Source organism: Cnephaeus nilssonii (genome assembly GCF_951640355.1).
Source record: "Cnephaeus nilssonii genome assembly, chromosome: 6".
Classification (NCBI taxonomy): domain Eukaryota; kingdom Metazoa; phylum Chordata; class Mammalia; order Chiroptera; family Vespertilionidae; genus Cnephaeus; species Cnephaeus nilssonii.
In genome coordinates, this window is record NC_137077.1 from 59,435,512 (window position 1) to 59,449,295 (window position 13,784).

General features: G+C 43.5%; 1 protein-coding gene across 3 annotated transcripts in view; it reads left to right on the forward strand.

The window, feature by feature from the left end:
• Positions 1 to 238: 238 nt before the first annotated feature.
• Positions 239 to 13,784, forward strand: part of SRGAP1 (SLIT-ROBO Rho GTPase activating protein 1) — a 262,921-nt gene continuing 249,375 nt past the window's right edge. For 2 of the 3 annotated variants that reach the window (XM_079773738.1, XM_079773739.1), the window contains exon 1: positions 240 to 1,176. In XM_079773738.1, coding sequence (XP_079629864.1) covers positions 1,110 to 1,176 — 67 coding nt within the window. In that variant the 5' untranslated portion in view covers positions 240 to 1,109. Of the gene's footprint in view, positions 1,177 to 13,784 lie in introns of all 3 variants that reach the window. The other variant, XR_013813628.1, reaches the window with a different exon arrangement.

Below are 13,784 nucleotides of genomic sequence, written 5' to 3' on the forward strand. Positions count from 1 at the left end.
CGCGCGGACCAGGCGCAGGGAGGGGCGAGGCCGGGGCGGGGCTGCGCTCGGCCACGGGAGGCATCCATCTTCCCAGCCCAGCCCGGCCTCCCCCCCACCCGGCGGGGCGGAGACGGAGAAGGGCAGGGGCGACCGCGCCGTCCCCTCCCACGAGCCTGCTCCATCTCTCCGAGTCCCGCGCGGGCCGCCCGGCGGTCGCCGCCCGCAGCTCACTCGCCGGGAGCCGGGAGCCGCGGGCCGCGGGCGCGCCGGCAACTTCGCGGCCACTGGGGGCGCGGCTCCGCCCGGCGCGAGTGCGAGTGCGGCCGGCGGCCGCCGGGGGGCAGCAGCGGAACGGGAGACGGGGAGAAAGTGGCCGCGTCGGCGCCCAGGGGCTAGGAAGGCAGAGGCCCCTCGTGGAGCCGGCTCCGGAGACCTGAACTCCGGCGGGGCTGCGCCCAGGACGCGTTGGAGCGGCGCCGCAGCCGCCCTCCCGTCTTCACCTGGACCCGCTGTCGGACAGCGATTCCCCCGTCCGGGCGGCGGCGGCGGCAGCCTCTGCCGACGGGAGCGCGGCGGGCGCGGCGGCAGCATCCCCACCCGGCGGGACCCTGAGCGCGGAGCCGGCGGCTGGAGCAGGAAGGGAGGTTCGCCGCGCCCGCGGAGCTCACGTTCTCCGGGGCCCGCCCTCCCCCGCGGGCCCTGACCCGAGCGCCCGGTGCGGTTTCGAACAATGGTGCGGAGCGCCGGCGCGAACCCCGCGCCCGCCCAGCGGTCGTAGAGGAAGTGGCCGGGCTCCGGGTGGGGTGGGCAGGGAGACGCCCCCCGCCACTCGCTCGCCGGAGTTCGTCTGCGCGCCCGCGGGCCTCTCCGGCCCCCCAACCCCGGGCACCCTCCGGATCACCGACGGCTGCTCGACCCGGGAGCATGGTGCCGGCGCCCGGGTTAATCTAGTACTCGGTTCGCTCCTTTTTTCCCCCCCGCCTCTCCCGCCTCTCCTTGACCGCCTGCCGGTGCTGCCTCGGGGTTCCCGGCGTGTGGGAGCTCAACTCTCCGCCTCTCCAAGGAGACGGGTGTGTGACCACCTCACCGGACTTGCCCATTGAAAGCAAACCCAGAACAGCTGGATAATGTCCACTCCGAGCAGATTCAAAAAGGACAAAGAGATCATAGCCGAGTATGAAAGTCAAGTCAAAGGTAAGGATGGGAGCGGCCGCCTGGCTCCTTTTGTGTGCTTTCTTGTCATTGTGCTCTCGGGGAGTTGCATTTCCAACTTGGGGTCTGCGTTGGAGGGAGGTTGCGAGGGGACAGTTGGAGCGCCTGGCTGAGCCTCCGGGGCTTCGTCGTACAAGACAATCCCAGTCCCAGTCCTTTCCCCGTCAGACCCACGGGAGCTGGGAACCCGGTGGTTTTCCTTGGCTGCCAGCGCGCACCTCCTCAGGGGCTTTAACTTAACCAGCGCCTTCACCTGGGCAACTTCCATGGGCGGCAGGCAGCACCCGTGGTGGTTCCTGCCCAGTTCTCACCATCGTCATTATCCCTATTATTCTTTTAAAATGATGCCATTGTCACACCATAGTTGTTTTGTGTGTTTTTTTAAGGAGTCATTTTCAGGAAGTCAGGACACCAAGTGGTCTAGAGCTTCATTGAGTGCAGGCAATTTTGACATTGACACTGTTCACTCTTAGTTTATTAGGGCGAGGCCCCCCTTGATAAAACAACTCCCCGGAAGCCTGGCAGTTAAGCCAAGCAAGGACGAGTAGATCTGACTCCTCCTTTCCGAAGGGCCAGAATTCTCACTGCCATCTTTCACCCTCACACGGGAATGTTGCTTTATCATTTGCTGGAAGCCACTTGCATGCAAAAATGAAGATTTGAATATTTAAGTACGTAGTTGACATTTACCTTGTCAACTAATGAAGGAACCTAATTAAGGTTGATTCAACATTTTTACGTGCTTTTGTGGTTCGAGAATATGTTTTCTCCCTAGAACGACTATTTTGTGTTGCCGTTGAAGTGTTTCATAAACATAGATGTTTATTGTTGTTTTTTCCCCCCTTTGGCGGTCTCTCAGGGTAGCTCTCTCTATTGAGACAATGGATGGAGTATGTAGGTACCTACTGCTCTTTGGAATATTCAATGCAAAGTTCATTAAAATTGCTATGTAGACACCTGTGTTTGTACAGCTACAGTCTTATGAAAGGCATTCCTGTACTTGCCTTGCGTGTTCTTTTGTGTGGTCAAGTTGTGAAAATGCCTGGAGTCCTGGGAAAGGACCTCTCACCTGAGTGTGGGTCTGGACCAGCTCATCCTGACACCAGGCACCCAGTGTACCAGCCCAGGAGCTCGTGTTTCCTTTCTGCTGACCCCTGCAGTGGAGTTAAGCTAACCATGGCTCGGGAAGATTTTTATCCGCTTGTAATTAAGATAATTTATACTTACAGGACCTGGTTCCATTGACCTGGACATTTTATTAGCAGAGAAGTAATTATTTCTTTAGAGACAGGAAAACTTGGTAGTGAGTACATCCTTTCTTTTCTTTTCCTTTTTTTTAAAAAATATAATTTTTATTGATTTCAGAGAGGAAGGAAGAGGGAGAGAGAGATAGAAACATCAATGACGAGAGAGAATCATTGATTGGCTGCCTCCTGCACGAGCCCGCAACCCTGGCATGTGCCCCTGACCAGAATTGAACCTGGGACCCTTCAGTCCGCAGGCCCACGCTCTATCCACTGAACCAAACCTGCTAGGGCGTCCTTTCTTTTCTTAATGAGTCCAACACAGCTTAAACCCTTTCATTCTCCGGTAGAACGCCTGTTCATAATCACTGTTCCTCTGTGTAGTGTTCCACATAGCTCTTTGTGGCAGGTCCTCCATGGGTGGCGGGCTGGATTTCCCGCTGCATGTATTTCCTGGTATTGGCTTAGTTATTTCTGCTCTGAGGCCATTTGTCCATGATCACGTTCTCACCTGAAAAATATTCTCATGATTAACTTCTTTCAGAGTATGTGAATTCTATAGTTATATGGTTACTTATATGCTTGAGAGTATAGACCCTCTACATTCATTAAAAAGCAATCAAATGGGAGGTGTTGCAATGTTTAAAATGTGTATATCCAACCCAGTCCAAGGAAAAATTATGAACGTGGTGGAGATTATTTTTGGAACAAATTCTATTCCACAAAAAGTGATCTTTCCTCTATTCCCTTCAACCCTAACTTACACACACCCTGGAGTCCTCAGGCAGCTTTATGACTCTTTACTGCACTTGACCTGCCCTTCTCATGAGGACCTGTGAGCAGACTTGAATTACCTCTCCTGCAGTACTTGCATGTCTTCTGTCTAACCCAGGTCATTCTATCCATATGCAAATATGGGAGTAGGGGAATACTGTGAAGTCAGACCATGCATACATTTAATGGCACAGATTCAGCTGTACTTGTATGCAAAACCAAGAGGAGAGTGGGAGAGAAATGATGGTTAAATAGTGCATGAGGCCCCCTGTTCTACAGTGAGAGTAGGTTCTGTTGTAAGGATAGCATGAGAGTCAGGACTCTGCTTTTCTGTTTAATTTCCTGAGTCCTTTCAGGCTCAGTGTCCTACCCTACCAGAGTGCTAATCCGGTGTTTAAAGATACAGTATGTGTTTTTGGAACAGCCAACTCTTTTAATTCTAGCCAGTTATTTCATCTGATGAAAAACCAAAGAAATGTGGCCTATCTATTGCTGAAGGAAAACTTGGCTGTGTTGGCCTCATTAGGAGAAGATGTAGGTCTGTTCCCAGTGAATAAAGCCACAGATATTGGTCTCTCTGGGTGAATTAGGTATATGAGTGATTTCAAAAGTCTTTTTTTATTATGTGTGATTTTTTTTTGATTTTTTTTTTTTTTTTTTTTTACCTTCTGACTTAGAACCTAATACTCTGGAGTATTGTTTTTTCTTATACTCTCTCATTTCTCTCAAACAGTTGCATTTATTTCAGAATTTCTGATATAATGTTTTGATCTAAAGGAATGACTCCAGATGTGGGATTTTGCCGCTGTGGCTGTCTGCACATGTTTTGGGAACAGATTTTATGGAGCTCTTCTCCACCGGGAAAAGAACTATCCTAGGTGATAATGTGTAATTTTATGTGTAAGATTATAAACGTATCTGGTTAGATGTATCATATTGGGCAAGTTGTTTAGCTTCTGTCTGGATTTTGATTTTCTTCTCTATAAGATAAGGCGTTTGGATACTCTCATCCTAAGGGTCCTTGAGTCTAATCAAAGATGTCATGTCAATTCATATTAATCACCTAGTAAAATTTTCATGCCATTTTGCATTTTCTCTCAGCTGCCATGTGTTGGGGAGAATTATCTTTGCTTTCACTTTTTTTCATAATGAATTCACAAACACTATGTATTGAGTGCTCAGGGAATTAAAATGTAATGCAATAGAGAATACATAAACATAATAAAACCATGTTCAGAAAAGTATAGCAGAATTTTAAGAGGAGAATTGGGAATCATACAAGTAGTTAAAGAATAGAATAGCTGTGGCTGGTGTGCTCAGTGGTTAGAGTGTTGGCCCGGGCACTGGAGAGTTGTGGGTTCGATTCCCAGTCAAGGGCAGGTACCCGGGTTAAAGATCCTATCCCTGTTCCTGGTCAGGGCGTGTGTGGGAGGCAACCAATCGATGTGTCTCTCTCACATCAATGTTTCTCTCTCTTCTTTCTCTCTTCTTCCCCCTCCCTTCTCTCTCTAAAAAGAAAATTCAATGGAAAAAATATCCTCATTCCTCCATTGAGGATTAAAAAATTAAATATATATATATATACATATACATCCTATATAATAAAAGGCTAGTATGCAAATCAACCTAATGGCTGAACGACCAGTCGCTATGATGCGCACTGATCACCAGGGGGCAGACGCTCAATGCAGGAGCTGCCCCTGGTGGTCAGTGTGCTCCTACAGGGGGAGCACCGCTCAGCCAGAAGCCCTGAGCTGGGCTCACAGCTGGGGAGCACAGCGGCGGTGGCGGGATCCTCTCCTGCCCCTGCAGCAGCAGTCGGACATCCCCCAAAGGCTCCTGGACTGCGAGAGGGTGCAGGCCAGGCTGAAGGACCCCCGTCCCCAAGTACACAAATTTCGTGCAACCCCCCCCCCCCACCACCACCATCTATCTATCTATATATTGAGTGGCCAGATTATTATGATCACCCCATCAGTACTTTGTTGGGCCACCTTTTGCCTTCAATACTGCGGCGATTCTTCTTGGCATTGACTCCACGAGATGTGGAAAGGTGATGCGAGGAATCTGACACCATGCCTGATGAATAGCACTGTCCAGTTCTGTGAGATTTGATGGTTGTGGAACCAGCTGCCTGATGGCCCTTTTAACTTCGTCCCAGAAATGCTCAATTGGATTGAGATCTGGTGATTGTGGGGGCCACCTAAGCAAGGTAAAGTCTCCCTCATGTTCTTGAAACCACTCCTGCACAATATGAGCACCATGGCATGGCGCATTGTCTTGTTGGAAGAAGCCATCTCCATTGGGATACGCCGTCAACATGATAGGATGAACTTGATCAGCAACGATACTTAGGTATGTTGTGCTATTCAGATGTTGTTCCACACGAATTAAAGGGCCCAAATCATGCCAGGAAAACATGCCCCAAAACATAACACTGCCCCCACCAGCTTGAAGGGTTGTACTCATGCATGTGGGGTGCATGCTTTCATGCTGTTTCCGCCAAATTCTCACTCTGCCATCTGCATGATGCAACTGGAAATGTGATTCATCGGACCACATGACTTTTTTCCAAGGCTCGACTGTCCAATCCTTGTGTTCCTGTGCGAATTGGAGACGTTTTATCTTGGTAACTGCAGACAGCAAAGGTGTTCGAACAGGCCTTCCATATCCCATACGATGCAGTGTACGGCTAATTTGCCTACAAACGTCAGGTGGTCATAATCATCTGGCCACTCAGTGTATATGATGAGGAAGAAAAAGACTGACCATTTTATGCATGTTGGTCAGCTTCCCAAAGATTTAGAATCCAGAGAAATTAATGTCTTGTTTGTACAGGCCCTTAAAAAGCATGACTGGAAAAGTGTATGAAATGCAAACCATTTGACTATGCTACTTGTTAGCATCTCTGGCAGAAAGCTTAGCAGTGGGAAAAGATTGTTAACAATTGGCTCACCGGAGATTTGGGACTATCTGTGGGTTTTAGTGATCTATGTAATTTTTGAATCCTGCAGCCAAAATAGTGTGGAGCACATATAAAAAAATACCGGTTCGTATATGGGAACCCAAAGTATCAAAAACCATTTCGAGAGGTGGAATGCATGGATGGGAAGTTGTGTTTGCTTTTAATAATGCTAGTTGTTAGTTGCTAAGACTTGACAGCTATTATTTGCAGTATTTTCCTAGGAATAATCTCATACTCATCTATGTGCCACATGTACAGGAAATGCCAAGAAAATCTGTTGTTCTTCGACTACTCTGCTGCCTGGATTACAAACAGTCCATTTTGGTAGCAGATGGAACATGAGCAAATGCCAGTTCAATTTGAAATGACCCCATGTCATGCAATAGATTTTAACAGGGAAAGGAAAAGTGCCATTATCATTTATATGGAATCTATGTGTACATCTAATGTTCTTGCATCTATGTGGAATAGAAAACAGCAGCAATTTAAAAGACGAATTAAAACTTTATAGCTAGGAGGGACTTTAAACACTTCCTGCCCTACTCTCATTTAAATTGTTGCTGTTTTCTGTTCCACATTATTAATGTGTAATTCTGAGGCATAATTACAGAGTTACACAGTTAACTGCTAGGGACTGGAGCCCAGCTCACCTGCTTTCCAGTCACAGTGGTTTTCTTTTAGATTCCTCACAAAGTAGAGCAGAGGTAGGACACTTACCTACTAGACTTTATATCCATTGAAGGAATCATAGCTGGACCTAAGAGAGAATAGCAACTCTGGTCTGTTAGCAGCAGTTAATGAAATTGATGAACTGTAACTCCATTGTTTTTTCAACCAAGATCATTTTAAGAAACCACAGTGCCCAGGCAGCAGTTTCACATGCTGGCCTTCAGATCAAGACAGACAATGGTGAATATGCACAAAGGCAGCTTGCTTCGTATTTTGATCAAGCTGATTGCAGTCATTGCAATACGCCCAGAAAACCTGATTAGTTAGATGGAGTTCAGAAAATATTAAGGAGTCATTTTGGAGAAATTTTTGAGCAAAAGCATGTCCTGAAACACAGCGAGGGTTAGGAGTAAACCTCAGCTCTGACCATGGAGATGGGTGTGCTCACTCCTGTGCTGTGTGCTACATTGTCCAGCTTAGGAGCCACACACTCTCAACGCTGGTTCCGACTGGAGAGTTTACTTTGTGGATTGACCAGACAGACCCTTAGGTCATTCATGCTGCCTATTTCCACTTCAATTCAGACATCTAAGAATTAGAATAAAGAAGTGGGAGTATGTCTGATCACTCCATCTATTTTTGTTTTAGTAGTTTGAAGGCAGAAGTTTGGATTAGAGACAGTTACTGGAAGAGATTTTTTTGGTTATTTGAAGGTGTTTTGTTTGTTGGTCCTAGTTTCTTGTTTATTGAATATGCAGTTGATATCTCGAGATGAGGAAGAATGGAACATAGGGTTGAAGAGCAGAAGCTTTGGTGTTAGCCATCCAGCCCTGCCACTAATTAGATGTGTGACCTCTAAGAGTCAATGTCTTCATTTGTGAAATGGGGTGAATAATAGTATTTGCCTCCTTGTCTTTGTGAGGCTTCAGTGAGGTGATCTGTGGAAAGCATTTACAACAGGCTTCAGGCATAATAAACCGTCAATAAAAATTAGGAATTGTTCTCTGTTTAATTTTGATTTTCTTTACATCACTGCTTTTGTTACATTCTGACTCCCAGCTCCTTATAAGGTGGATTTTATATTGTGGCGTTATTTTTTTTTATCTTAGTACTAGAGGCCTGTTGCACAAAGATTCGTGCAATAGGCCTTCCTTCTCCTGTCTGCCGGTACCGGTTCTTCTCCGGCACCCGGGACCTAGGCCTTCGCTCTGGCCGCTGCCTTCCATCTTCGCTCCGGCCAGAGCCTTCAGTCTTCTCCGCTCCAGCCGGAGCACCGCTCCTGTAGCTCCCTCCGCCCCCCGCCCTCCCCCTCATAGCAGGCGTCCCGCCCTGCCTGGCCACTCCACGCCTGCATATGCAAATTAACCCACCATCTTTGCTGGGTTAATTTTCATACTCACTCCTGATTGGCTGGTGGGCATTGTGGAGGTATGGTCAATTTGCATATTTTCCTTTTATTAGTGTAGATAAGTAACAGAGCCTAAGAGCACATTTCCTAAGCCACCATGTGTTTGCTTTTAACTTGTTTTAAACTTTATCTTTGTTCAGCAATGCTATATGGAAAATTGAAGCCTAGTCAATGGATTTTACTTACCCATGGTGAAAAGAATTCTAATGACATCAGATAAAGTCACTGACTTAATTTCATGGTCTTGAGAAAAAGAATTTCTTTAAAAATCAATATAGAAATGAAATTTTCACTTATAACTGCTTATTTGCTTCTGCTTCATTAGAAAGCACTTTGGCCAGGCTGGTGTGGCTCAGTGGTTGAGTGTTGACACATGAACCAGGAGGTCCTGACTCAATTCCCAGACAGGGCACATGCCCGGGGTGCAGGCTTGATCCTCAATAGGGGTCCGGCAGGAGGCAGCCGATCAATGATTCTCTGTTATCATTGTTTCTGTCTCTCCCTCTCTTCCTTCCTCTCTGAAATCAATAAAAACATTTTTAAAAAGGATTTTTTCAGCTTTATTGAGATATAATTGACATATAACCGATAGCTCTTTGATATTAAAAATTATCTATGTACCCTGGCCGGGTAGCTCAGTTGGTGATTGCAGGTTTAATCCCCAGTCAGGGCACATGAAAGAATCAATCAATGAATGCATAAATAAGTGGAACAACAAATCAATATTTCTCTCTCTTCCTCCCCCCTCCTCCATCCTTCCCATGGTCCTTCCTCCCTCTCTCAAAAAATCAATCAATCAAGAAAAATTTGAAGAATTACCTATGTATCTCCAGGGCTTTATGAAACACTAGTGGCCCGGTGCACGGATTTATGCACATTGAAAGAAAATTAATTAGAAGGTGGCCAGTGGGGTGGGACTGGGCGAGATGGACCGGACACACCCTGGAGCCAACCTCCTGCCTGTCCCTCCCCGGCCAGTGCACCTGGGGTGGCACTGCGGCTCGAAGGGCGTCTGTGTAGTGAGTGGGGTCCTGTGGCCTGGTGGAATCGTGTGGCCCCGTGAGGAATCAGGCTCCCTCCTCTCTGGTTCCAGGGTGCATCACCCGAGAACCATCGCTGCCAAGTCACCGCAGCTCTGCAGCTCCTGCGTTGAGCGTCTGCCCCCTTGTGGTCAGTGCGCGTCATACCTACCAGACAGTTGGACGGTCGGACAGTCACTTAGCCTTTTATATACATAGATTATTGAATGAATAGAATAATAGTTTTGGATTAGTATTTCTTTATAGGGTTAAACAAATTAAAAGTTTAATTGGGGTCTTAAAGGATTCAAATAGAAGAGACACATTCAGGTAGCAACTCAAAATGCTCTCTGGAGAGAACAAGGAAAGGCAGGGTTTATAAAGGCAAAACTCACAAAATGAAATTCTTTAATGCAAATGAAGGATTGCTGACTAGGTTAACAAGGATTAGTTAGTTCCAATATGCAAACTAGGAAGGCGAAAACTACAACAAGGAAGTAAAGCCCTAGCTGGTTTGGCTCAATAGATAGTGTTGGCCTGTGGACTGAGGGGTCCTGGATTCGATTCTGGTCAAGGGCATGTACGCTGGTTGCCAGCTCTGATCCCTGGCTCTGGTCAGGGTGTGTGTGGGAGGCAACCAATCAATGTGACTCTCTCACATTGATGTTTCTCTCTCAGCCTCTCCCCCTCCCTTCCACTCTCTCTAAAAATCAACAGAAAAATATCCTTAGGCCCTAACCGGTTTGGCTCAGTGGATAGAGCATCGGCCTGCGGACTGAAAGGTCCTAGGTTCGATTCTGGTCAAGGGCATGTACCTTGGTTGCGGGCACTTCCCCAGTAGGGGGTGTTTCTTTCTAACTCTCTATCCCTGATTGATGTTTCTAACTCTCTATTCCTCTCCCTTCCTCTCTGTAAAAAATCAATAAAATATATTTAAAAAATATCCTTGGGCAAGGATTAACAACAACAACAACAACAAAAAAGGATGTAAAATCCATATATGTTTAGGTAGCAGTTGTTTCAAGATGTTTATGGTTGGGCCCTGAGCTGAGTTTAGCAACAGTTTTAACAACTTAATAGCAGCTCTGAGAACTGAGGCACAAGATGTGCTTAGGCCCCGCTTCCCCAGTGGCCTCCTGACTCTATTTTACGTGACTCACTTAGCAGTGCTTCTTCCATTTCATTTTTTACTGTCAATAGTATAAATTAACATGGTGGACATCCAGAATTATCTAGTGTATTCAATGAAGTATTGCCACAAAATTAATGGTGGGGAGTGGTTAACTGAATTCCATCGGGGAGTGGTTGACTAACTTGTGTACAGGGATCATTATGCAGTCATTAACAATGGTTTTTGAAGAATGGGGAAGTATCTCACAAAAATTATTTTTTAAAAAAAGAGACTATGGTTATGACAAGCTAACTGGACACACAGTGATGCCATCCATGTACATGCCTGCCATATCCGGTGGTGGGATTTCAGCATGAGGAGGAAACCTAGTCAGACCTCAGTCTAATTTGTCATTTGACAAGGAAAAGAAAATGTCATTTCCTCCAACTCAGATGCTCCATGAAGCCAAAAGTTTACAATAATCATAACAGCATCCGGCAGTCACTGATTGCTAATGGTGTGCAGGTCACTTGTGGCTGCATTGCGTGGCTGGACTGAGCTTTATATGTACACACCAAGCTGGGATGCATAGCAGAAGGCAGGAGGAATTTCCGGTGAGTTCTCCTGCTTAGCATAGGTTGTACTTCCTGTATTTTCCCACCATTCTATACCTTCCCCTTGATAGGTTTCCTGGTTTAATGCAGGAGTCTCACTTTGAGCTTCAACCTCCCTCAAGATGGGGTGGGGCAAGGTAAATCCAAGGAAAATTTAGTCTTGGATTAAACCTCTTGATAAATGATTTGTCCACAGGACAATGTCAAGCTTCTTGTTTACTTACAACTCAGTGATACATTTTGGTTTTTCTTTGCTTCAGCCAACAGCGTGTGTGTGTGTGTGTGTGTGTGTGTGTGTGTGTGTGTGTGTGTGTGTTAATATTTTGCTTTTGACATTTAAGTTTTTAATTCATCTGCAGTTTGTTTTTCATATTGTGAACCAGGGGTATATTTTTCATAGGGATGACCAAATTTTTTTAGTTCCATTTGCAAACTAGTCCCTTCTTTTAAGAAGTGATCTTCTAGCTACTTGTGTCCTGATCAAAATTTCGTATATGCATGCGTTTATCTCTGGACACTCTATTGCGTTTCATTGGTTAAGTTATAGATTCTTACACCAATACTACATTGTCTTAATTACTATAGCTTTCTATTAAGTCTTTATATCTGGTAGGCCAAATCTTCTTTCTTTATTCTCTTTCCGAAGTTTCTTTGTGATCTTGGTTTTTTTCTTTTCCAAATACATTTTAGAATCAGGTTTTCCTTCCATGGAAAACCCATTGGCATTTTGATTGAGACTGCATGAAATTATAAATCAATTAGAAGAGAATTGGCATCTATATGATAATCTTCCTACCCATGGATATGAATATTTCTCTGTTTATTAATTTTTAAAATATCTTACTGTAAAGTTTTATATTCCTTATGTTTTTGTTAGATATGTTATAATTAATTTTTATTGCTAATGATCATGAGGTCTTTTTTAAGTTGTGTTTTAATTGTTTCTAGTGTACAGAAATGCAGTTTATTCTGCATATTGGTCTTATGTCCAACCACTTTGCTTGCCTATTATTATTTCTAATAATTAAATATTTTTTCTAAAACTTCTTTGCCAATAAAGACAATCATTTCCTCCTTCCAAACATTTTTGGCTTTATCTATTTTTATTTTTTACTTTTTTTTGCCATAAGTAGAATTTTGAGCACGAAGTTAAGAAAAGTGGTGACACTGGTTTTTTTCTTCTTCTTCTTTTACTTCTGGATTTAAAGGGAATGCTTTTAGGCTCTTCCCTTAAAGGATAATGCTTGTTTTTGGTTTATAGATACTTTTTATCAGGTTAAGTAAAATCTCGTACTTCACAGTATTTTTTCTTTTTTATTCTGTTAATACAATGAGTAATAGATATAGCTTTCCTAATATTAAACTATCTTTGCACTCCAGAATTAAACCTCTCTTCATCATTGTAATATATATATATAAATATATAATATATATATATATATATTTTTTTTACCACACACACACACATACACACACACACAATGGATTCAGTTTGGCAATATTTAGTTTAGTGTTTTTTTGTTTTTTGTTTTGTCTCTAAATTCTTGAATGAAATAGGTCTAAGGTTTTTCTTATTGATAATATGTTTGGGTACATATCTAAATTATATGAATATGTTGGAGAGTATTGTTTCTCTTTCTATTTTGTAGAAGAGTTTGAAATTTTGAAATGTTCTTTTTCTATTTGAATCTAGTTATTTTTTTTGTGTGAAGAACTTTTTAACAGCTAATCAGAAGTTAGTTATTTTCTTTATTAGTTATAGGATTACTATTTCTTCTTCTTTGAAAAGTTATATTTTTCAGAGATTTATTTGTATGTCTTCAAGTATTATTGACATAATATTGATAGTATTCTCTTATTTTTTTTTAAAGTGGCTGATTTGTATTGAATTTAAAATATTTATTTCTGCCTTCTCTCGATGAATCTTAAAGGGATTTGTCTATTTTTCTTTTTCTGCTCTTTACCACCACCTTCCTCATTTTCTTTTGGTTTATTGCTGTTTATTTTCTTAAGTTGGATACATAGTGCATTTATTTTTATGCTTTTTTGCTACTATAGAAATGGTTTTTTCTTTGATCCATGAGGTATATATGAGTATGCCTTTACATTTTTAATTTATCTTTAAAAATATATAATTACAATATGTTTTTAGAGTAATAGCGTTTGAAATTAGTTGGAGATTGTTTGCTCTTTTACTATTTTCTGGAGAAGTTCGTGTAAGGTTGGAATCATCTGACTTGACTCAAGTGTTTGGCAGAACTCATCTGTAAAGTCATCTAGGTCTAGTGCTTTCATCAAGAAAAGAATTATTGCTTGCAAATTTACAGGTTTTCTGATAAACTGATATAAAACTGTTTATAGTATTCTTATATCTTTGTAATCTTTGCAGCATCTGCAGTTATGCCTCTTCTCTGTTAATAACAATTGTTTGTGTGTGTGTGTGTCTTCTCCCTTCTCCTTGATTGACCTTGCCAGATGTATGTTTATTAGTCTTTCCAATGAACTAGTTTTGCTTTGTTGGTTTACTGTATTTTATATTTGTTATCCGTTTCATTAGTTTACCCTCCCTATTGTTCCCTTCCTTTAACAATTTTTAGCATTGTTTTTTAAAATATATTTTTATTGATTTTAGAGAGGGAGGGAGGGAGGGAGAGAGAGAGAGAGAGAGAGAGAGAGAAACATCAATGAAGAGAGAATCACTGATCAGCTGCCTCCCACATGCCCCCCACTGGGGATCGAGTTGGCAACCTGGGGAATGTGCCCTGAACTGGAATCAAACTTGACCT